Source organism: Echinococcus granulosus (assembly GCF_000524195.1).
Source record: "Echinococcus granulosus chromosome Unknown EG_S00088, whole genome shotgun sequence".
In the NCBI taxonomy this organism is placed as follows: Eukaryota; Metazoa; Platyhelminthes; class Cestoda; order Cyclophyllidea; family Taeniidae; genus Echinococcus; species Echinococcus granulosus.
Window position 1 is genome coordinate 234,308 of NW_020170468.1, and position 26,069 is coordinate 260,376.

At 37.7% G+C, this 26,069-nt stretch overlaps 2 protein-coding genes across 2 annotated transcripts; both read left to right on the top strand. All coding sequences in view use genetic code 11, as the record gives it.

Moving 5' to 3' along the window:
* Positions 1-254: 254 nt before the first annotated feature.
* Positions 255-8,075, top strand: EGR_07845 (ATP-dependent RNA helicase FAL1; the record flags this gene model as incomplete). The annotated part of the gene is made up of 7 exons (XM_024497094.1): positions 255-384; positions 564-766; positions 1,118-1,253; positions 2,957-3,227; positions 3,302-3,556; positions 6,438-6,831; positions 7,998-8,075. The coding sequence occupies 7 exons, from the start codon at positions 255-257 to the stop codon at positions 8,073-8,075; spliced, it is 1,467 nt and encodes a 488-aa protein (XP_024348505.1).
* A 13,779-nt stretch (positions 8,076-21,854) lies between these two features.
* On the top strand, positions 21,855-22,351 carry EGR_07846 (hypothetical protein; the record flags this gene model as incomplete). Its single annotated transcript, XM_024497095.1, has 3 exons — positions 21,855-22,019; positions 22,104-22,169; positions 22,256-22,351. The coding sequence occupies 3 exons, from the start codon at positions 21,855-21,857 to the stop codon at positions 22,349-22,351; spliced, it is 327 nt and encodes a 108-aa protein (XP_024348506.1).
* Between the last annotated feature and the right edge of the window lie 3,718 nt (positions 22,352-26,069).

Consider the following 26,069-nt stretch of genomic DNA (forward strand, 5'->3'; position numbering starts at 1 on the left):
CTTCGCGGTGTTCGCACGCATCGTGGTGTTTGCGGTTAGTTCTTCGAGTTATGCAGGGTTTTAGTCCACCAAAGCTTGATGCAAACTCCTTTCTTTACGGTTTTTTAGTGTTATCGTTTCACATTCTTGACCATTAAGTTTTTTGTCGCAACTCGTACGGTTTCCATCGTCATGCTGGAATCTGGACTCAGCTATGTACGACATTTAGTTACTTTTGGGTAAACCTTGGTTTCTTCTACTTTCTACTTTTAGAAATGCTTGAAAATCTGAAAGCCAGTTCTGAGAACCGTGAGGATATAGCACTTTCTGAAAATGTTCCGGTTATAACTTCTTTTAAGGAGATGGGTCTCAAATCAGATCTTCTCCGTGGAATCTACGACTATGGTATCACTGTTTATCGTTGTATAATTTTCGCAAAATTTTGCCCATCATCCTTGCTGTTTGTTACATGGGCTGTGCGGATTTGTCGGGTTTTCGTTTCTTATTGCTCTTTGTATTCAACATTACCCATGGATAGACAGACCAAAAACTATACTGTTTTACACTTCGGTTAATAAATTTAGGTTACGAGAGACCGTCTTTAGTTCAACAACGCGCCATCAGTCAAATCATACGAGGTCGTGACGTCGTGGTTCAAGCCCAGAGCGGAACTGGTAAGACGGCAACTTTTTGCATTGGCACGCTTCAACTGCTGGATCCCTCTCGAAGGGAAACGCAAGCCTTGTTTCTCGCTCCTACTCGGGAATTGGCCTCACAAGTTCATCGGGTTTGTCAGTTGCGCTTACGTGACTTCATTTTGCTTAATAAGTTGTGTATTTTGCTTATCCTTTTGGTTATGGTATGAGTTCGACAGCACACGACCATTACATTAGGGTTTATGTTTATTTTTCATAAAATGACAAGGAAATCAATAAATTGAACCTTCCTAATTAAAATTTGTAACATTGACTTGGAGAGTGTATTTTATGATTGTGCAATTGTTTATTTTTCAACTGGCGAATCTCTTGGACACGCCTTTTTAAAAGCGTGATGTTGATGATCTATAAGATGTTTTCGACATTTTCTCTTGAGTCGTCGAACATCCCCATTTAAATAATTTTTCTCCCTGTACCTCAAGGTAGTCACGGCACTGGCAGACCACCTCTCTATCAAATGCGTGCTATGTTGCGGTGGGAGGAATAATGTCGGTCAGATGAGCAAAAGTCTGGGCCTGGGCTATCAGATTGTTGTCGGTACCCCCGGTCGTATTTTGGGTATAGTTTGCGTCTTTAATTTCGTTTACTCGAAGAGCAAAATTCATATTTTCTTCATACATGTGTGATGTCCTGTAAATATTTTTTGCCTATTGGTCATATTTAAGTGATAAAAGGTTTTGCTTCAAATTTCATCGGCATCTTGTTATTTTTTTAATCTAACAGTTATCCCTTGTCACTGATGCAGACACCAAATGGTCCCTTTTCGGTATTATCCCAAATTAAATTGTCATTGAATCGACAGATTTTAACATTAAATCTCGACCTTAAACATCAGCATTAGTCTGCACTGGGTTATGTTTTTTGTAAATGCTGACACACGGAATTTTGACTTTCGTTGAATACTTATTCAAATATCATCAGTTTAAATAATTAAGGTCAGATTATGCTTACCAGATAGGGTGTAAATCCCTCTAATAATGGAACCATACTCTTCACTTGTATCCGAGGTGATGTTTCACCGTTCTTTCTCGCATCTAGCAGCCCTGTTAGTTTGTGCTAGGGTTACATTTTCCCTGCTCATTAAGGCTGGTGGTATTGTAAGGTACGAAATCGTTGATAAAGTCGTTAATGAAGCAGATAAATATTTACGTACTTATTAAATATCAATCGAACAACAACTATTTCTATTGATTGACTCATTAAATCTAAACGTGCCAAGATTAAAGTTGGAATATCATGAGTAATTTACCACATGCCCAGTGGATTTCATTGCGGTTTATTCAATGCTCCATATTTGTAAATTTAAGTTTACTGATAGAAGAAGCATAGAACTAGCATTTTTTAATTCGCAGCGCATTCGTTGAGTGAGTACATATCTGAAAAATTGGGATATTAATAAAGCATTAGGCTCTTAATCCTATGAGTATTTTATCCGACTTACACGTCGAGATTGTTCACTGAGCCATCCAACCCTTTTTCATGCCTACGTACCCTAAGTTTGTTCTGCTCTACCGCAGATCTCAACGGGTCCAATTTGACCTGGGTAGGCACCGATGTGAACGAATTTTTACATTGTTCTGATAACATATGATGATTTACTGTAAATAAGGTGTGTACTAGTGAATGTAGGGATGGCTTCTTGTGTGATTTTGTCATTTGAACAATCACGGTCACAGCAGTTTGGTGATCCGCGTAGACCTTTTCTGAATGCCTAAATTATAAACATTTTTACTAATAAAGCTAAGTAGAAATAATATTATGACAATTGTCAGTTTGTGCTTGCCGAATGGAGACTCGACTAAATTATCTTTCGAACAATTTTTACAGCAGTTTGGCTGGTGTTATTTCAGCATTCCTTTAACTATTTATTTGTCTCCTTTCTAATATGTATACTGTGTAAGGGATTAACGTTCTCGTTCATCAGCAAAGGTGCAAGTTTTCAACTTTTTGGTGTTTTTATTTCGTTTTAGTAGGATTTGTGCAGGTTGTTCATTTTAGTTCTTCATCGGTGAGGCTGTGTTTCGTGTTTAAAAGTAAAAGATGAGCATTTTGGTCTGTAATTCCCCGCATTTCGGCAAATTTCTGTTTTGATGTAACAGCGATTTCAATAACTCGAAGTAAAATTTGTCTTCATTTTTCAATAATAGAGCCATATTTATATCTCTGTTCTTCCACACATTATGCTAATTTAATCCGCTAAACTGATGAGTTTATTTTGAATAATTATCAATTTAATTGCACTGTGTGCTTCCGCTGGGTAGATCTCCTTCGAAGTGGCTTTCTGAAACCGTCCAATCTGCGGATCACTGTTATAGATGAAGCAGATGAGATGCTAAACCGGGGTCTTCGAGAGCAACTCGAGCTGATTTTCAAGTATCTTCCCGCTAAGACAAGGAACGCGGAAGTGGAGCCTTCTCAGGGTGTTGTGAAGTCTCCAATGCAAAGAGTCGTGGTTTCTGCTACATGGACATCTGGGTGTCGAGATGTGATGGAACATTTCCTCGGAAACCCCGTCTGCTTACTCGTCCCTCAGTATTTTGCACTTACTATAAATAGAAATTATTGTTTTATAGACGTCCATGTTTGAAAATGGCCATGCTTTTTAGGGATGAGTTGAGTCTGTCGGGCATAACGCAGTATTACATCGACACAGCTAGTGAGGAGTGGAAATTCGAGACACTTACCGACATCTTCGCCTCAATATGCGTCCCGCAGACAGTAATTTTTGTGAACACCCGACATAAGGCGGACTGGTTATCGGGGCGACTGTGCGTAGACGGCTTTACGGCGACTGCTGCTCACGGCGATCTCGATCAGGCAACAAGAGATCGTGTAATGAATGCGTTTCGGGCAGGTAGAAGGTTCGTGCCTGTCTTCGTTTATGGCAAACAATGCAGTGTTTGTTTGTCCGTTCAAAATTACTTGGTTAATCATGTGCAGCTGCTATTGGGCATCCACATAGTTCCTTTTTTGTTATATGTATTTATCATCGTTGGTTACTCCATCAAAAGTTCCCCCTATCACAGCATTGGGGTTTAATAGTATGTTCTAGATTCCCCATTTTATCGATCAAGTGGAAAGTCAAATGATTTGACTTTGGGTTCTTGCACTTCTTTTGAATGGCATGACTTGAGCAATAAAATGCCTAATTCTATGGGATAAGATCGACCTTAATCTATGATACGGTTGCTTTTACCTGTTTTGTGACAGTAGAGTTTCCCACACTGATCATAAAAGTTGCAGCTCGCTTTTGGTTGGGCAAACCAACCGGCTATGCATATCATCTGAAATTCTACAAAGATTTGACTCACAATCGAACCAAGTGTTTATTCCTGCCTGATTACTCATTTTCTGCATGGTATGTTTAAAGGGATTAGAGTGATTAACGAACCTGGGATGTATATAAATAGATGTTTTGAGTATCCACCCAAAAGGGCACCATATGCGATAAAGTGATCTTAAAAGCCTGCCCCTCCATTTGCAAAAATGCATGCATCATTTTGATGTCATCCGATTAAAAGTACTTCAAACAATGTCGATGAAACATTATTTCTACTTTGGGGAAGCTGTTAATTCGTATTCATTCAAACTTTAATCTTTAAGCTGTTCAAGAAATGTATGTGCCCACTCTTCAACTGAACGCGCTGAATCCTATTTAGATTCTAAAAAAAATTAGTATTAGAAGGACGTTGAGGAAATATTTCATTTGTTAAAAATTGATCAGATGATAAGTAAGTTGTCATCAAACTCTCGCATCATCAACGGCCATCCGTTTTGATCGTTAAGCCGGATCCCCCTTCTAAGTTCGTTTCTACCTGCCCTAATGTTCCAGTAAGTTCCAGTACCATAGGGCGTTACCATGACGATTACGCCCGAATAAGATACCAGCACCAGCTCAAACTAGCGCATGGTGGTTTCCTCCTTTGTCCAATCTTTTTTCCCTCCATTGTGGTCATACGACATCTACGCAGCGTCCTTTTTCACACTGTCAAGTTAGATTGTGTTGTGTTATGTGGTTCGGATGAGAAACGAAAATAGGCAAAAATTCGAAATGGATTTAGGTGGAATTGATTCACTGACTTTATCAATCATTAAAGTAGGTCACCTGCGCGATGTATTGGTGCTCAAAAAACACCAAAAGCCATTAACACTACGTGTTTACGTGATAGACCAACTTCTGCTTGTTTTTTTCTGAACTAGTCAACCGAGAACGAATTATTTCTTTTCATTAATGTTATATGTCATCCCAATTTTAAATAGGATGAGGATGTATCCGCGCCAGGCACTGTTCACACCGTCAGGCTAAACCCAGGTGCGGAGTTGGTTTGATGATGACTCATAATGAGTCTCGTTCACTCATACATCTGTTTACTCAGGCGAGATAGCCCCAAAGGTCAAATGTCGCGTGTGTATGTCTGAGGCCATGTAAAGGGGAGTTTATACATTATTGTCTTTACCTATCCTGGTGTCCTCAGGACACCTGGCGCCAGCATTCGAGGTCAGCGATAGTCAGGGGTGTGGCGAATATGTGGGTGGGACTTTTGACTGCATATACATGCATATCGTTATCTCGCATCCACCCACCCGCAGACGCTCAGCAGGTCCAACTAGTGGCCTTATCTTTTCGTCAACTTCGTGTTCTTAGTGGGGCACGCCACCCATAGCCATAAAAGTTGTAAAATCATTTGATCTGGGTCAATCTTGGTACTTGGGGCCTTGAAACGCGTAATACCGTGGACGTATATACTTAGATGATCTTGATATTCATTCACAGTGCTTCACTTAACTGCAGTGCTATTTTTCCCAAGTCATTTAAGCCTAGTTTTAAAATCACTTGGTGTTTTTCTTCAGGGTTGTGTTCCCTGAATTATCTGGTTGCATTGCTGCGATTATCAAAAAATGCAATGAATTTATCGAAACAACGGTTGCTTACTTCAGCGATATAACGAATCCATTATCTTCAGACTATCAACAATTGAAGCAATTTCAATCTTGAATGTGTTCTTGTAACAACTACTACCTATTTTCGGTTTTAAGATGATTTCCACCACCACTAAGCTTCATTCTCACTGTTGATCCGAAGTTGCATCGAATTCAAACCCCTGTTTTAATGTCAGTAACAAAGCAGAAAGTTTGAAATGTATCTTTCTCCCTGATACTCTTGCGTTACTGACTACCAATGCAATTTGAAGGAAGTTTTTTGAGTGGTGAAAATTTGATTAATCATCGTTGATCAGAAATACCTTTCACCGAACATTATAAAAATATTTCAAGTTTACGAATTCTTCGAGGGCCAAACAAGTCGCAAATGGATTCCCAGTCTCGCTAACCTTGAATTTGGTGCTTAAATAAATAAGAATTATTTGCAGTCTTTACGGCGTTAAATTAGACAGCTTATAGGCAAGCGATGGCTTGTAATTGCCATTGCATAATCGGAATTGCCAAATCTTTTATTAACGTCACACTATCCCTAACTCATAAGTTATTTTTCGTTAATGCCCAGTCTCAAAGTAATCAATTAAGTTACTTGCAAAAGTATAAAGTATCATTAATCCTCTTATTGAAGCACAGAGGGTTTAGACGTATGCGTTATCAGTTTAGGCTCAAAGGTAACGTTTGTTATTGTCAGTGCTAAATTCTGTTTAGTTTGCGCCCACGGTTCGATTTTCAACTTCGTCGCGCCCATTTTTCTAATTTTTATAATGGAATTTTTACTTTTTGCAAATAAATCCCCATTTTCAGTCGTGTTCTCGTCACCACGGACATCTGGGCGCGTGGAATTGATGTACAGACGGTAGGCCTGGTGGTGAATTATGATCTGCCGCAGACAGCAGCAGTCTACCTCCATCGGATCGGCCGGTCTGGTCGTTTCGGTCGTCGCGGCTTGGCCATTAGCTTTGTGGCTGGTGGCGACGATGCAGCCCACCTCGATAGCATCGCAAAGACATATAGCATCACCATTGCCCCAACCCCTGCAAACCTGGCCGATCCTACAAGCCTGCTAGAATTAGAAAAAACTCAGTTTGTGCCCTCCTTAGAAAAAGGCAAACAGAAATCTACGACAATGAATTTTAGTACAGGTCACAAAACTTCAGTGGCAACACCGATGTCAGCCTCGAAAAAACGGAAGCTGAAGGTATTGCGAAATCGAAAGAAGCGGCGAAAGTCAACAGCGAAGAAATGTGCTTCGATGAATCTGGTTTCGTGATATCTTTGTAAATCTCCTCGTCAAATAAATGCGTCCACTCTGTGCTTACATTTGACCTTATTACTACTTAAAACATAGGAAAAATTCTGCCACATCGGTAGCATCTATTGGTCAATCAATAACACGTTACTTTACTGTTGAGACGTCTTCTCGCTGCTTCGGACTATGAGACAAGTCTAGGACTGTAGCACCCGACTAAGTATTCGAGACGTTTGTTGGAAAAGTGTGCTTTATTTTAAAAATGTATTTACACACATTAATGTCCTTAGAAAATTTCATCCTTTTTGAAAACAGATTTCTCTGTTAAGTTGTTCAAAATCGACTGCACGAACGTCGCCAGTGGTTTCCAGTAGGGACAGCGCTTGCGTGTCTTCTGGTCGAGTCATTTGGTTTGCTTCTGTGTTATGGGGGTCGGATGGATTGTGCTCCAACACGTAGAGCATGTACCTTACGTAGCAGGGGGATTGGTCTAGGCCATACGAAAGCGCTTGCGTGTTGCTAGGTTCGCCTTGACTACTTTTCGCTTCATTCGGCTGGAGAAACTTGGGGAAGCATCTGTTATTGTGATCGTCAGGTGATGACCGCAAATGATCATAGAGATCACATTTTTTCGTGGTCTGGTGCGTACAAATCTCTTCAATTTGGTGCGCAGTGTTGAAGGGCCTCACGTCGTTGACAATGTCAGCTCTCTGCGTCCAAGAGTCAGTTATACTCACCTCATGACGGTAATCAGAATGTGAGTCACCGGTACAAGGTACAATTCGATGATCTTCGCTACTCGTTAAGTACGACTGATTCGTTTGGACGGAAGTTTTACCATTTTCATTTACATTCGAATTGGTGTAGTAGTCGAAAAATCTGCCTAAAATCCGTACAAATGTTAAAAATTATAACGATTAACATGGATTTAGGGACTATACTTGGCACTTACAAGCCAAGCTATGCTAGAAATGAAAGCGATAATTACGTAACACCTATAGAAAAGAGAACAGGATTCACACACCAGGTCGCGTAGCCATGACAGGGCCGTCAGTGAATGGCTATGTTTAGTGATGAGGCGATATACACACTTGAGTGTACCCTATTGGCTGCAGGTTAGGCCCGCAGGCGCGGTTTACGACCAACAAATCACTCTGGTGGCTCGACGGTTCAACCAATTAGAGCCTACTTAGACTCATACCGATCCTATGTTGCCTGCATTGAGGCAAATAAGGGAAGGATCAATCGGATTAAAATGAAAATATAAAGCATTTTACTTGTAAATTTCAGTGTAGTGTAATTACTAAGTCCGACTTTGAATGGGTACGAGCATACTTCATCCACTCTTCGGTTCCGTACAAAGTGGAAATGTGTAATATCGAATGAGTTATCGTTATGATGATATGGGAAATAGAAAATCAGAGCCTCCGACAGGAAGTAAATGAAACGTATAAAATCAACGCCCCATGGGGCTTCGTAGTTGTGTTCAAAGTTCTCGGTAACTTTAGGGATACTCACAAGTACGCCGGCAGACAAGAACAATGAAAGCTACCACTACTAGCATAATATGTAGTAAATTTATAGCTTTAAGTTATGTCGAAAGCTAACTGCTTACTCGGCTCATAATCCTAGAAGAACTACACTTTAATCTGCTTACTTTGATGAAACTGGGAGCTAACTTGTGATCATTTTCGGCTCAATTCATACAACAGGCTAAGGAAAATTGTCCGCTTCATATTCCTTTAAGTTGGACGAAGACAGATCTCAAAATGAGTTGCATTGAGTTCAGCCCTAACTTCACATGCTCCTAAGCCTCATTCTTTTTTATTGATGCAGATACCGCAGTCAAGCGTAAGATAGCTAATAAAATCGGGGTTAGTTGAACAATAAAAGGGAAATGCTTAACTGAAATACAGCAATAAATAATATGGTGGGATAGAAAACATAAGAACCAGACTGAGGAATGTGCCTCGTACTATCCAAATAATCTTGGGCAGATCCCTAGTCAGTTACAAAAATGCTAAAAATTAAGTAGTTTTTGGTAAAATAATATGGTTTACGACTGATTACTGGCAAGAACCTTCAGAGAAATGGTTAAATCCTTCTTCTAGGTAAAGAATATTCAACAAAAGTGTCTCAAACGAGTTTTACGGCAACTATACTGAGTTCATCCTTTCTCTGAATTATTAACGTCTCGTGTCGGAGCCGAACAAATGATCATACCATTTATTCTCCATATGGTAGGGTAACAATAAGTTCAGTATCTGTTAGCTGGGATAGCAGTAATGATTCTTCACTTATTCCACTATCTTAGACTGAATGGCAATCTATGCCGGCCAAGAATGAATGCATGGGACAAATTTAGCAATGTTAGCATACTGTACTTTATTTCATTATTTCGTCACGTGCAAATACCGACGTTCAAGGTGGAAAGGATCAAAAATTAACAATTATCTACTGATGGCTATGTAATACGGTCCAAACAGATCGTGACAAAGTACATCACCGAGAAGGCGAGAACCTCTTACGTATTGGACAAGATGGTATCAAGCGGCGTTCACATTTTTTGTCTCCGCATTAACCAAATTGCGTCTCCACGTTGAGCTCATAGAAGAAATTAAACCATTTTCATTGGAGTTTGCGTTTGCAGTTTGTCCAACGTTACTTTGACAAATGTTCTGAATATGAACAGATAGTTTAAAAGTGAACTAAGGAATACGTATATGTGATAAGCAGAAATGAATGTAATGAGGTTTCAAAATGAGTTTATTCACATAAAATGCTACTGTTCTTTGTTACACCGCTAAAACAAAAAAGTATGGAAAACGTGACTCGTTGCCTGTATCGGATTTATAAGAATATACTCTGATCTAGAATAAATTACTCAATGTTTTGTTTAGATAAACCACTTTTGCCAGTACACTTCTTGGGATAGAGGCAAAGCTGCCACTTTTCAATAATGACCTATTTTTGTATCCCCGAATTGTGATGCTTCTGAGGTACGAGGACAAGGTCCTTAGCTTATTGCTTATTTTTCTTCACTTCACAAAGTATATTAACAAATTAATAAAATTTTTCTACATTGGTTGAAAAAACGCCATTTCATCTACTATTCATTTTCTTCTTTCCGAGCCCGACGGAACTGCATTCTGACATGAATCATAGATAATCGTTGTGTCTGAGCCAGCTTGCAAAAAAAGCTTCCTTCAAGTCTTCCATTTGCTCTGTTGTTAATGGTGTTTGCTGACGTCTGGGACTACGAAGCGCTAAAAAATACATTTTAATATTAATATCAAAGCAAATCAGTATTTCGCGCCCTAGATTGAAGTCATTATCATATTAGAATCGTACTCTAGTACAAAGCCGCCTTTTAATACCAACCAGCAAATTTCTGCCACAATTTGGAAACAGTCGCTAATATTAAAGTTCACGGTATCAGACTAGAGATAAGGCTTGACAACTAGTGCTCTTAAGCAGCTTCTTCTGCGTACAATTGATGACTTAAAATAGGTTTTAAAGTATCACTTGGTGCATGGAGTCGTAAGATCGGACAAATGCGACATATTCTGCTTCGATCGGAGAAATCATTGCGCGTGTTTGCATTCGACCCCGATGATTGGCCTTTCTCTTTCTTCTCGCCTGGACGTCTTCGTTGTAAGGTTCCTTTCTGCTGCTGTTGCTGCTCACCCTTTCGCGAGCTTTGGTGCATCGTTTTGGCTAAAGTAGCCATAAGTGGGTAAACTGGGATTTAAGGCTGGGATTTAAGACGCATCGTTTAATGTGTATTTCAAAATTAGAACAGCAAATTAAGAACTAGAATTAGAAATTAATTACCAGAGTTCCGATATTTAGTAATTATTTAAATACAAGGTGATAGATTACCATGTACTCCTAAGCATAATAATCGTGCAAACATACGGTAATTTTAAAATAGGCTAGAAATTATTTAGTAGGTAAAATTAGCTATTTAAAAAACATCTGAAACAGAATTTACCAGTTAAAACTAGACCCGTTACTTTGTCGCCTGTGTGAGTTTACTACTCTCCAATCCTTGATAAGCGAGATGGCCTCAAAGTTGAGGAATTCGAAGAAGAAGATGATGATGATGACGGCGAGGAGGAAGATGTAGAGGAAGGTAGAGAAGGTTGGAGCTCCAGTGGTGACTCCCCACCTTTAAGTGGGTTTTGATCCATGACTGTCAACAATTAAGTATGCGAAATACAAAGGCCGGATCATTAAAAGTAAAATAAATCTGAATGTCTTCGTAGAAGAATTTTATGGAAATAAGCAAAATCAGGGGTGACTTAATAGATCTTGATAAGCTTGAAAGCGCTCTTGCTTACCTACCCTTAACTGCAAGTGGCATTCGACTTAGCGTGAATTGTAATCTAATATCAAAATGCGACCACGAGGAGTACCTTCTACTAAATTCATTTTAAAATTGTTAAGTTCATTTTAAGTCAAAATATAAAACGCTAATACGATGTTTCTGTTTAAAATTGTTCCAAACAGATCTTTAAAAACTACTCGCTACAGCAAACCCTATGAATCATCCATAGCAGTCGCGGCTTTGCCACTGAATTTCTTAGATAGCATAAATGATATAGTCTATACATCATTTATACAATAAAACCCGAGCATACGTTGGAAAAAATAAATACCTGCACTATTTTATTTGTTTGCATAGAGGTGATTTTTTTCCACAGTGCAGTGATTTGCCTCTCCATTTCTACCACCTCGACTAGTGGTCCATTGGCTTTTTTAGATATCATAAAGTCTAATTTTCTTCAATTTTTCGGTCAGATAGATACTGCGCTTCAGATACTTTCACCAACTAGTTGAAAACGAAGTGTTCTGATAAACATCTTTAAGAGGGGCATGAGTTTTTAATCAGTATCATAGTGTGGAGTCTCTAGCCGTCCTTTGATGTTGTAAAAGCCATGCCAGTATGGAAGAGATTACTAACTTATAATAGAAACCTGAAGCTCTAGACATAACTGAAATATCATGCCACAGCTAAACACACGTTGAGGCAAACACCAAATCTTCATATTGGTACCGAAACAAGCTCAAATTTAGGCGTACACTTAAAAATCGTTTTAAAAAACACACAATTAACTGCACAATATAAGGTAAAGCAATGATGCGATATTGACATATTTGGATTATACTAGATTATTTCGTATTATAAATAATTTGTTGATTGCCTAAGTTACATGGAGCACCGTAGCGCCGGAAAAACCTCCCTGAAGATAAAGGAAGAAATAACACCTAGGTAGAACATGCATTGTCGAAGTGCAGAATGGATTATGCTATCGCTATGACCCAGAGGCCGAGCCGCCCCGCAACGGTACGACGATGAAGTCTCTAAGTGGGCCCGTTACCGAAACCAAGGGTTAAACAAATTATTAACGTATAACAGCACTCTATTTTCATTTGTAAGTGAAGTAAGTGTACCTTTTCTTGTTATTTCTTAAAAAATGCTAACTTACGTAGAGCTAGATGATTGTGCATTATTAATAGGTGATAACTTCGTCTTTACATAGTATAAGTAACCTACAAAGTGCTCCACCTCAATTCCCCATCGATTTTAATGGCTATTAATCAGCCTTGATTTTTGCAAATACATTTACTCTGTAGTGCCCCGAGACTTAACAGAAGACGAAAAGAAGGCGTACTATTCGAACGAAATATGAATTCTCAGCATACAGTAGGACTTGGGGCTACTGGCATGACCTGGAGGCCGGCCCATACGGAGAAGGCACGATAAAGGAGGCCCAAAATGGCCTCTTTACCAAAACCATGAGCTACACAATGAACTCATCGCACTTCCAATTAATTAAATGGAGTAACTATGACAACTACGCAGAAGACTTTTGACTGTAAATAGGAAGCATTCATGAGTCATGGCAAGATCACTGCTAACATCCTACTGTCTGACAGTTCAATTCGCCATGAGTATACCCAGTTGCTTTCTTAATATTATTTATTAAAACGACATTTGCGACCCTAGTGCTCTAAGATACCGACTTCAGATTAAGAATGAACTCTCGCCCTCCAAACTCGCATCAACTCTTAGGTCGTTCGGCTCACAGCAGTGCAAGACTGCATTGAATTGCAAGAGCAACTTCCACAAATTTTCCCTTGAATCATGCAAGCTCTGACAACGACAAACAAGGCTTTCGACAGCCCCATTAATAAGCGTGGGGGGGTGGGGGTACGCCGTGGAAACAGCGATCTCACTTAACCCATTTTAAGTGCATTAGTAGTGTAAAACAGGCAAAAAAATAATGCAGATATCAGGACCATTCCCACTGAAAAATGCCAGACTCAAGCTTACGCCTACAAATCAAACCAAAGTTATTGATTCTAAAACCCCGATCTGGTGCACCGCAGCCGCACAATACGCAGTGTATGCAACAAAAAATATTCAAATACTCAGAAGCGCTATTTTCCTGATTACCCATGGCATTTGAACCTCTAATAACATTATAACGGTTTGCATTTCTATATGGTTACTACCAGTGTGGTTTCCTAGTTCAAATGAAGAGTACTTGGCATACGGAATGCATTTAACAGCAGTTATCGTGGCAGTCCAGGTTGACTGGTAATTCCAAGGTCGGAAAAGAAGCATCATTATCATTATATTTCCGTTATATGGTCTAAGTGATCCCATTATTCCCGCATAATTTTCAATTTCTAAGAATCTCACTTTAATAATTTAATTAGTGTTATCATGAATTTTACCCAAATCACTCATAGACTGATTCTCAGAGAAGCATCAAAAATGTGAGTCTTGTTATATAAAATGAGATCTTGATCAAAATATATAATATGAAAATGTAACTGGATTAAATATTAATACACATTGAATTTTTTATTGGGTGTAGCCAATCCTTCACTTCATTCTTCTCTGGAAATGCTTTTTTAAAAAATCCACTCAGGATTGAATGCAGCGTTTGATAGCTTGGTTAACACTCAGTTTGACTACGTGAACACTTAAGTCCCCGCACAGTGTACTTCTCCTCGGTGTCATGACCTTCGAGTCACCCTGGTAAACTCGTCTCTTCTGTACGTCAGTGGTATATCCTCTCCCACCCTGCTATGACTTCTTATGAATTCAGGAATGCCTCGGGGCGCTGCAGTTATGTCCAACTACTTGATTTGCAAGCTTGAGTTACAATCTCATTTGTGCATAACTGATGAAAATCTGGAGTTACTCATTATATATTTCAAATAAATGTATTTATTGCTAATACCTTTCCGGCTTGAAGTGATATTTAAATTTTTTGTTGTTTATGAGCAAAAGTAAAATGAAAAACCTGGAATGTTCTTATATTACCTTCTCATTTCCCAAGTCACTGTTGCTATTTTTATGCGTAGTGGGACATCTCCAATCGTCACTTAAACATTAAATTCAAGGCCAACAGAGCGATAAACTGCATCCTTTTTAAAGTTTGCAGTTGTTCACAATAATGGATTGATGGCCAAATACTATTTTGCTCATTAAGCACCAACACATCTGGTTATAAAAATCAGTGCAAACCAATTAAGTGTCTTCATGTAAATAAAGGAAAATACGAATAAAAGGACAAAAGTTTAGGGGAAAAATCATCATTAACTAGCTAATAGTGGACTCCGTTGACTTAAAAATCATCTTAAAAGTCATGTTAATATTAACAAATAATTGCTAGTTAGTATGAGTAAAGTAGTAAGTCTGTATGGCTATCATCAAGATGACAGTTAGGTGTACATTAAGGCGCATGATGCACCCTTGGCATTAGGGCACACTTTAGATAAAGGAGTATACCAGAACCACAAAAAATGTGGTGCAATGATTTACGTGTGCATGGGCTGGCACGAATAAGCACTGATGCGCGAGGCGCTTGTGTGAAGGCGCCTGAGTTTCAACGATGAATCGAGACTATTCGGCAACTATTTTCGCAATTTTAAAATTTCATTCGGCTGCTGTATTTTATGCGACATGAACCAATTGAGATAAAGGGTCTAGTGGGATCCCAATTTTGAAATCTACTGAACATGATTTTTATAATTAAAATGCCTCTTGGCTGTGCTAGTAGCTGCAAGCCCTGCTGTACGTCGACAATACACAATCTGTTAAAATGTTATGTCTTCTTTCGTTCTAAGGGAAGTCTTAAGGCGACACATATTACACGTTAAATTGCTAAAAATTAGGGCATAAATAGAGCTGTTATTTGGTTTTTCACCACTTGAATAAAAAGAGTAACATTTTAAAATCCTCAGTGACCCAATTTTACGGGTCGAGTTTATAATTTGGAGTTCTCCGAATCAAAATAAAGGATATTTTTTGGAAATCACAAAAATCTTCGCATCATTAAAAATTGACTCAACAATAGGTGGGAGAATATTCCTGTTAATTAACAATAACGTTTTGGTCAGAAATTCCCAACACAATATACCATCTTTAATTTTTTGTGAAATTGAAAATAGGTAGGTTACTTGTGTGAGTTTTGAACTCTACTAGAAATATATTAAGCGAAAATATTTGAAATATTCTGAAGTTATTTTTCCAGAATCGTTTGAACTGCATAAGAAATTTGGTTTCTTCCGCTCGAATTTCAGTTTTCTTTGCTTCCAAAAACCAAATTACATGAGTAATTTTTTGAACCCATAAATATGAAAATCACCCGAGCTCAGTAGTTTAATATTTGTTTTAGCTCACAATAAACCACCTGGCTCTTCAATCTGCGCAGGCTAAACTTCCCGGCCCTTTTGTACACCAACAACACTCCTCTGTGTTGGCACGTTTTCAGGGAAACATTGGAGCTCTAAAATAACGCACTTCTATCGTAAAAATGAATCTGTTCGTATCGTTATGTGATAGAACAATAATTTTATTGCGTTAGGAGTGTACGCTTTATGTATTCTTTTTTAAATTTACTTGGAAATTAGCCACTGGCTCAGTATATCCTGTAAAATATAGAATTAATGACTTTAATAATATATCCTTGACTTCCTCTATAAAATTGCTAACATCCGGCTAAACTGTAAAAAGTACTTTGACAATATCCTCCATAATTCCGAATAAGCGTTTAATGTTTAGTTGGATTAACTTAGGATGAATATTATCATTGCAGTCACCTTATGAGAGACCATGTAATCTATAAAACAGGAAGACGGATAAGGGCCACTTTCAGGACGGTTATCGTTGGAACCTTCCGCAAATGTGTCAAGATATTTTGAAGATGAACCAGACTGATTCATCGTCTACGCCGATATGATACCCTTGAGAAAAACAATTGTTATACTGCATAAAAAAAACTAGGAAGCTGTAGTGCAAACAGCATTACCAAAGAATGAACTTTTTTAACACCTAAAACAACTGTGATATTAAAGGGACCTTAACGAGAGTGATCAAGCTCACTAAAATTAGACTGCTTCAAAAAACCGGCAATCTAGCTGGTGATATCTCCGTTTTTGATAGCTGAGACTAGGTTGCTGTTGTTATATATTATAAAGGCAACTCCCTAACAGGGGTTTCTTAGTTAAATTTCTAAATTATTTGGGCAATTTGGTATAAGTCTTACCCCTTTACAAATTAAGCAATCTGAGTGCCATTTTCGCTTTTGGAGCCATATCACAATAACCATTCAGGGCCTGGTATGCGCAAATGGAACTCCTTATGATATTTTGAAGGATGCTTATGTGCCGTGGCGCTTGATGCTTTCCATAGAGAGAGGAACTATGAGAATGAAAGTATCTCATGTGAAAATAATAAGCCAACACACTAACGCAACATGCAAGATGTGTCGGTATGTACATTACAAATGTCATAGTGTAATTGGAGGTATGCCAATGAAGTTTGCAATCATATATTCCAGAATAAATAAGACATTAAATCAAATTTATTTAAACGCTGTCAGTAAGACGAATAAACAAATTTCGCTCTTTGATAGATTGTCTTTCAGCGTAAGCAAAGTGTTGAATAAAAAGGAGCATATATATATATATATATATATATATATGATTATGATCAGGTTAGGTAATTTTTTTAAATGCCGCTTTGAACTTAGCAAAAAGAGGTAAACCGAGAATTGTGCAGATTACGCAAATCAATTACCGCAGCAACATCCACGCGGTGCTTGCAATCGTGACTCAGAAGAGCTCCTGATTCGTTAGTCACCTCACCCAATTTCACTAAAAATTGCAGCTAATTGTACTCCATATGAAAAATGGCATTCTCGATTGATTGTTCTGAGTAGCAAAAGTAGTAAATGTAAGTGCATGTTGGGCTAAATCCACCTCAAATATCACAGAACACCTAGAGATTAAACGCATCAGGTCTGTAAGACATCAACAATGCTTCTAGAGTCGAGGAAATTTAAGTTATGAATATCATTGTAAATAAAAATCCTCTAGCTTGTAGTAGTGGTGACTTATAGAAAGTCACTTTAGTTAGAGTAGAGTCATCCAATTGTAGTCAATTTTACTGTCAATTTAGTTACCATTTAACTTATCCGTGTAATTCTGGATGATTTTGAATGGCAGCAGCAGTTACAATTTAAGTGAAGTTACGCCGTTGAATCGGGTTCCAGTCAAGGAGGTTAGCTGACGTGATCACTACTTAATACCTTGAAGCATTATTTGCTGACATCGATTCGACGCAATATACATAGAATAATTGACTTTAAAGCACCGAAAAGTTTATTCATTATTATAAAAGCATGGTTATGATAAAAATCCACAAATGATTTAATTGCCTTTCTCAGACATTTATCCTTTACACTAGTTTAAGTATTTCTTTTAAATTGTAGGATTAGTATTTTTTGTAATAGGAAATCTACTTAAAAATCGTTTGAATTTTACTTCCTTTTTATGCCGCGTTCTAATTTGTCACAGAAGTCGTGAGAAGTCGTGGGCAGTAAGGCAGACTATCTACTAGTGAAGTACAGAAGAACTGAGTTAGATCATTTAGTATAGTGCACCCTTTAGTCAACTTCCCACTTCAGTCATCAAAACACACTCGGTGCTTTAAAAAACCCACAAACCAGCAGCGCTGGTCTTCAAATTTGAGTGCAAAAGAGGGTTTACTCGATACCAATGGCACTAATCCATCTTGACAATTCCATTAGTTTTAAAGTTTCGTTTTATTTGAGAACTGTAATGGGGAGCAAAGGAATGCACTATCCTCATACCACTGGAGACTGGTTAGACACTCTACCCATCTCCAGTCTTACGAACAGTGCCCTAAAAGCGGAATCGTTTAATAAAAGACCTAGTTCAAAATAGATTTAGGAGGATAATTTTCCGCCTCCACTCCCCCTTACCATTTTGTTCTCTCTTCAGTGCTGTCTAGCCCCACCTCTTTGGCTTCTACTTAGACAGTAAAGAGGTGGAGGAGGTATCGCGTGTTCACTTAAGCGACATCTTTAGAGAGGTACCGTGGAGAGCCCCTGAACGAAACTTTCTAAATGGTTCACTTCTAATATCGCTTCAGATTTTAAAGACATTCTCGCAGAACACGGGACTGGGATAGTTATCGAAGGTTGAAGTTGGTTTTAAATCTTCTGTTAAAAGTCTATACAGGTTCTACCATTGTTGACAACTGCCCTTCTTTCGTAACGCAAAGGTTTGTCTATCAACAATAGGATTAAAGGTAGTTGACTTTTAGGATCGGATTCACTTGCCACTGTCACCAGTTTAGCGTTCCGCGTCTTTTCTGAATTCGTAAGAAGATAAATTACTGACCCATAGAAGAGTCGGGACTACTGGAATGGTCCTGAGGCCATGCCGCTGAGTGGAGGTACAATTTACCCAGACTTCAGTGCCTACATCATCAAACGCGGTGTTAAACGAAGTTTCAAAATACTTTGTAGCAGCTAAAAATTCAGATAGCCAAAGCGTAAATATTTTACCATTTCTAGTAGCTGGACCTCTACTAATGACTTATTATAACTATTTTTCCTTTATTGTTAAATTATATGAGCTTTTTGAACCCTCTGCATAAATATCATTGTTGATGCCGGAAACGCGAAATAAAACCTCGGAAGGAAAGTGGATTAAACGTAAATCCCTGTTATCCCAAGAAATATTCTAAATCTAAAAATATATTTTACAAAACTATAAATGCTAGGATTTTATTGCTCCAGTGACACTTGAGATACACTTAGAAACATCCGGCTTTAAACTAACCTCATATTAATTGTCTATAATTACGTATCACTTATCACCTTATCATGTTTCTATTTGCAAAGTTCTAGTGCTTTTCACTATTGTGGAGCATTCGTCTACCGGTTGTAATTGCGTGACACCTCACTTTCAAATATATCAGAAGTTTTAAGAAGTAATGTGCTGATACAGTTGGAACTGCATTCTGAAAACAAAATTTACCAAGGAATAAATTATTCTGTGATATCGGACGAACTTGTTACAAATAGTGTGGTATTCCTTCCATTGATTGGGTTAAACTCATTCTCCGATGTCTAACACTAGAATGCATTTTCAATAATCAAATCAACGTACTTTTCTTATTTTGCCTTTTTTAACCAATGCCAGCATGGCATTGTCTTTGTGCTTGCGTGCTATTAGTGATGAGAAGATCAGTCGAGGCCCACACCCCTGTCGCAATTCAAATTATTCATCACCGAAGCACTCATACTCTGCCAGACATCACTTCGCATTGGCACCGACCTTGTGTGCAATTGATGCTAGTCGACGGAGACAAAAAAATACTACATCGCCAAAAAAACTTGCGCACTCTCACGGAGAAAAGTAGGGTGATATAACGTTGAACAGTGTTTTAAATCGTAAAATTGACCTAAATAAGAGCTACTTAACAGGTTATTGTGTCATTAGAACTTGAAGATTTATACTGACGTACCATACACGAGTTTTAATCCACAAGTTGTATACACCTATTAAGATGTAACATCTGCTTAATGATTTGGTGATTATTTTGGTTCACATAATTTCCTCCTAATAAGGTTATTCAAAATGGATAATTTAAGAGATTACTTAACCAAAAACACGAGCTAAAATTTTTAAGCGTATGTAATTTTTGGTGCACGCTCGAATTTAATGAATAGCGCAACTTGGCAAATTTATACTAGAATCATATCGTGGATAACACTTTCACGTGTTTTACTAATGGCACATTTATCGTGTTGGGCCTTCCAACAAAACAATGAATAAATGTATCAGTTCTGTGTCAACCAGAATTATTGACCCCTTTAGCCAAGTTTGTATGCGTTGGCTCGCATTAATCATCCTTGCTTTATATTTTGCAATGTTTTTGGGCTTAACCAGAGAGGAATTTTGCATTTAACATTTAACTTTGCCCTGTACTAGCAGGTGTTATTTGCTTTCTACTGTTTTCCCACCAAGGATTCAAAAAGTCAGGATGAAATTGGCAAGATAATTCTTCGGGTGTAATTGTCACACCCAGATTTTCCTATTCAATGTGACTTAAAGGAGCTTATGTAAGCAGTTGCAACTCACAGAGAGTGAATAATGTTGTGACGCAATGTACTCTCACTGCTTCTACACAAATGCCTCTCACATCGAACGCCAACACCTGAACTGTGACCTTCCGGTTAAACGAACAAAACCAATCCTCTTTTTTAATCGTAGGGGCATTTGAAGTATCGAAATGCTGGAAAATATTGATTCCAAACCTTTCCTCAGTTTAAGCTTTGAATTTGTCAGTGTGAAAGCTACAGACATTGCAATTAAGAAACGAATCATTGCAAGCGACTGTTGGAAAGAGATCACAAATTAGGTTAATTTTACTCCCTTTTCATGGAAAAACTGAAAATAACTTATGAAAACAATATGATCTATTAAAAGCGAACATAAAGTAGCAATTAAAATTTGCGATCCAAGTGGAGCAAATCATCTATTTGCCTCAAATCTTGTAGATACCTACATCATTCGTAAAGGCCGACAGGGAATCGATGTAGAAAATCATTTTTCTTCCTCATTCTTAACAAGTTTGCCTTTTATAACTGCTTACACAGCAACTTTTAAATTAGCTTAATTAACTGTGCTGACTATTCCGTCTTATTCATCAGATCTGATAAGGTGTTTGCGATCTCTTCAGCACCTTATTACTACGCACGAAGCCCTGCTTTACATAGTTGGTGCGTTTCACTTTATTTACCGAAGTTTTGTTTTAAACACAGCTAATTATCTATTACTCTCAATATGCTTCTTGAATGTTCTTTCTCATAGCATCCAGTGATATTTACTAATAATCTGGGTCATTAAGGTTGTATGGCTGACTAATAGAAATTTTAAAGACCTGTAGGGTGTAAGAAAGTAGTGTCTGCATCAAAATACATCACTAATTTTTGGAGGTAGCTTTTTGTCCATAAATATATATTTAAAGGAGAGGTTTTAAAGTGATTCTTCTATTGAATTCAGATCATCATGATTATTGAGGTACTGACTAACATGACTTTTTAAACATCAGGTGACATATTTAAATTAATTTCTGCGACCGTAGTTCTTAGGTTCTTCGACTACGCCATAGATTGCCTCGTGAGTGGATGACTAAGACTCTGAAATAGCGGGCACCGTGAGCCAAGAATAGAGTCTAAATTCCGCTGACACTACCTAGGCATTTTCTCCATCACGTAGGTGGTAAGTGTTTAGATAGGTGAGGTGAAGTTGAGAACCCAATCAGATTGCCCCTAGCGGTGTGCATTCAACTACCTTTCAGCGACTTAAATACTTACGGATTCACAAAGTCAATCATTTGAGAGCGCCAGTTTGTTGGATTACCTAACAACTGTATTAACTGTAAGTATTTGCAACCTAGAGCAGACAACTTCACACTCCATTTCCACAGGAATTCTAATAATGTATTTGTTTTTTTTCTTCTTAGGAAAAAATAATGTCCGGTCTTTGTGAGGTACACTGGTGACTATATATATCCATTTCAATTTTCACGGCTAAACATCAAATTTTCTTCCAAACTTCTTTAGATTAACATGTCATTTGACGAGTGTCTTGATGAGGCCAAGGCGAGACTAATCATGGTGGCTTTCGTAAAATTTAACGATGAGGATTTCGAGAACCTTATGGCCACACTTCAGGAAATTAGCAAGGACTTCAAAAAGCTCATTATCCTCGCAGTCGACGCTACAAGAAATCTTGTGAGTTACTTCTCTTTACATGCCCTTCATTGGTTTCCTCGAATATGAAGAAAAATCGTCGTTCTTCTATTCCTTCTTCTCCAGCAACTTGCGCGTGATCTAAACGTTACCGCCTGTCCGACATTTCTCTTCTTCCGAAAGCGTACTCTTGTAAGTAGCTTAGGTACCAAGGTCCTCGTATATAATGCAAAATTAAGCCTGGTAATGGAATTAATCATGTTGTTTTGTTGTCACAGCTCGGTAGACGCGTGACCACCAAGCCGACCAAGCTCAAGAAGGATGTTGAGAAGTATTCGAAAACCTTCATCGCCTGCCCTCAGGAGCGCGAATGAGCTTGTCACTTTGATTTGTCTGTGAGTGTGTTTGTGTTAAGAGGTCCCATGACTCACAAGCTCTCCCGCCGGTCTCATTTTTGTACATCCATTCAATGCAACCATCCATAGGGATTTTTGCAAATAAATGACTTAGAAGCAAGAAGAGATCCAGCTCAACAATTGATCTTCTGCAAATTTCCTAATTAATTTAAACCCTTTGTAATTTAAACCCTTTGGCTTTCTGCGCACTTTGGGCTGCACAACATCTTAGTGGTTTCACTTTGGGCCCGTAATTGCGTTAAAACATGTTTTTAGTAAAGGTAAAGCTGCAGGCACCAAATGATTGACGTTTATAACAATGAACGGCTTGAATCAAAAGGGGACTACTCCTTTCTGTAGGAATACAATAACGCACATTTAATCTGTCAAACAAATGCAAGAAAAAAATCTTCTAAAATAAACAATGACAGTAGTAGCACTTGGTCCTTAGCACTATAGCCATCTGTGTTAAAGCTAGTAATTTCCTGTGTTAATAAAATTAAACAAAAAGTTAACTTAATTTTTATTTATTTACCTTGTTTGAGCCTTAAAAATATAAGTCAAGTTCTGTAAAAGTGTACATTTGACTGGTGAATAAATCCCAATGAAAAGGTTACCTATGAATAAACATGATGAGGTTGGGACGCCCATCGAGGCCTCCTGGAGTGGTAATCAATGTCATGTTTGGTTTGTGGAGCACTAATTTATGTTATTGGAGTAATTTTATCGCCTTCTAAACTGCTTCCAAGACGTCGAAAACATGAGGATCTATTGTAAAAGAAAATATTAGGCCTCCCTTTTTAAAAAGTGAAATAACTTCATCTACTTAATAAAACAGGAGGACAGTGAAGTCTAAATTATCAAAAAGTGTGTACAAAATCTTACGATTTACACGTTTTTTGAATTATTACTAAAGCGTGGCAACAACCATCTGCATAAATTGTGCGAATTAATTTTGGCAGCATTATACTGCCTCTTTACCATGTAAAAGTTCGAATCATGGTTTATGTTCCCTAATTAGCTATTTTGCTATTAAATAAATAAGGTTAAACCTTTATTTTATGATTAAAAGATCCACAGCATTTCAATATATTAGACAGGGTGTTATTTGCGTTTTTTTTAGCATAAATGCAATTAATGTTGGCCTGTCACGTTTCTAAATTACCAGTTGTGCTTGTGAAAGTAGTGATTCCCGAATAGCAAATACGGCATTGCATACTTTATGTAAGAAGCAATCATGTGCTTAAACAATTGCAAGCCCCCAGCAAAGTACGCTCAAATAAGAATTGAAGAGCAAGTGTGATGTTAAAAATGTACGCCAAAAGTACAAATGCATCAAATAGTTAAAGTCTTTAATTTTATGTCAGATTAAGTGCTTGACCGACAGAAAATAGGTACTTTCACGCCCCAAGGTTCTATTCTCCCGCATATCTTTGAATGGCTTAAACGCTAAAGAATTGTGGACTTTGATTACTTACCCATAGCATCAAACTTTATTCAAAAGCCGAATAAATGGATCGAAAACAATGTTGCCATTTAAAATTGATATAGACAGTATCTTGTTGCTAATCGTTGATGCACAAATTATTCACTTACAGGAACTAATTAATTGTTAGCAAATCTTCGAATTTCTAGATGATGTAATAAAATCGAATAACTTGTACGAGACACAACTTATGGTCTATGGTAAGGCAGGGTTATTTTTATCACTGCGAATATTTGTTTAAAGATGGAAGCACAAAGGTGATTTGGTATCGAAAACCAACCAAATTTGAAATCCGCTAGTGCAGGAAGGGCTTAAAAATACACAAACATATGCAGTAAAACATTACCTAGATGCAAAATCATCACTCTTGCCTGTTCAAACTGTTCATTAAGATGTGTGGTAGTACTGACGTAATCTGACACGCAGGTTGATTTGAAATGTTAAAGTGTAGCTGAATTGTCATATCCCAAAACTGAAATATTGTTTATTTGGCTTTAAAGTTTGTTGCATTAATGCCATTAAGTAGTTTCAAAGCTTAATGGGACAAAAATACGAGAGTTACTAGAACGACGTCAACAAAACAGGCGCCATCCAATGGTTACCGAATATGGATTGGAAGGTTCCTTATTTAAGCTCTTGCAACTACACAGTTTGTTCTGTAAAAGTCGGGCATGCCCCCAAAAAGAAGCCCTAGACGAAGCAGTCTTAATCTACAGCATCAACTTCACTATGCCTCCACAAAAGTACGTATAGAGATGGTCATTTTCCTTTCTACAAATAAATTGCTTTGATCAATGGCTTTTACAACTTAAAATTTTGCATCAATGTACTGTCATAAGCTTGTGGAAATGTATTTGCATAGTTGAAGCGTATTTAAATTTTCCTCAAGTCTTAGTTTTTGTTGATTAGACGTCTTAACCATGCCCTAAAAATATTAGTCTTATTCAGGTGATAGAGATGAATAAGTTCCAAACGGTTCCTTATATCAGCACATATTGTTCAATCTGATATTTATAATACAACAAAAGGGAATGTTGAATATTTAGTCATAAGCTTTCACAATTGCTCAGAATATTTGTCTTAACTAATTTCAAGAGTACGCCAATAATCAATTGTTCATTTATGTGGGTTCTTCACCAATTTAATGATTTATTTGAAATAATAAAAACGTAAAATTAGCTAAGGCATTATACGAGAAATTGACATATTCCTCTCAGTTACGCTGAATCAGGAACACATTTTGCAAATGAAACTCAATTTGGCGTGTATTAATTAATCCGTCAGCCAATACATTGATTTCCCCGTTCTCTTATAGTAAAAGTAAATAGGCATTACTCAAAAAATTGAAAGTTTTTTACTTTTGCAGCAGGATGACAAATATATCGCTTTTTGTATATGACTCTAGGCAACTAAAGATTTTCTTTCGTCGTTACATTCAAAATCGTCACAAAACTACTGCGCTTAGTGTGGGACCTAAGAGATATGCGATAGTTCTCAATAGAGCATGGTAATTCTGCAATTAACCTCCAACAATGAAGGACTTAACAAAGTAAAACTTAAAAATATCTAGCTGCTGAATATTTTTGCTGCTAAGTTATTTACGGTCCTCAGTTTTTCACAAATTAAATAGAGCATTAGTGGATATGCTCGATAATTCCTATTTTTTGACTGAAGCAAAACCTGCGTCAAATAACAAGTTGCTTTTAATTTTATTGCTTATTAATGCAAGACCGAAGTCCACATTTTCTCTACATGGAACATTTTACTTGTGCACATAAGATGTTTATTAAGCTTATTTGAAATTCAAAATGTAAATTAGATTTCCATCTGGTTTTAGGAAGAATGCCACACTCTCTTAGGAGCGCATGCAAAAAAGTTGGTTGTCTTCATTTTTATAGCCGAATGGTGCCCACATTCCCTAGAACTCAAAGCGCATCTGGAATCGCTAGCAAAAGAGGATCAGCATGTTGTTCTTGTCATTATTGACATCGATGATGCCCAAGTGTGTTCTGACTTTGATTCTACATCCAACTGTAGTTGTACCTCAAAAGAGCGTCAGTATTAAGTGGAAATACTAAAAGAAATAATCATAGGTTTGCTTTTTAAAAAAGTCCCTAAGAAGCTGCCAGTTAACGGCGCGAGATCTGACAAATTTACGTAGCGTGTGGAAATCTTTGTTTGAGCAATTTCGTTACTTTTACTATTAAAGTA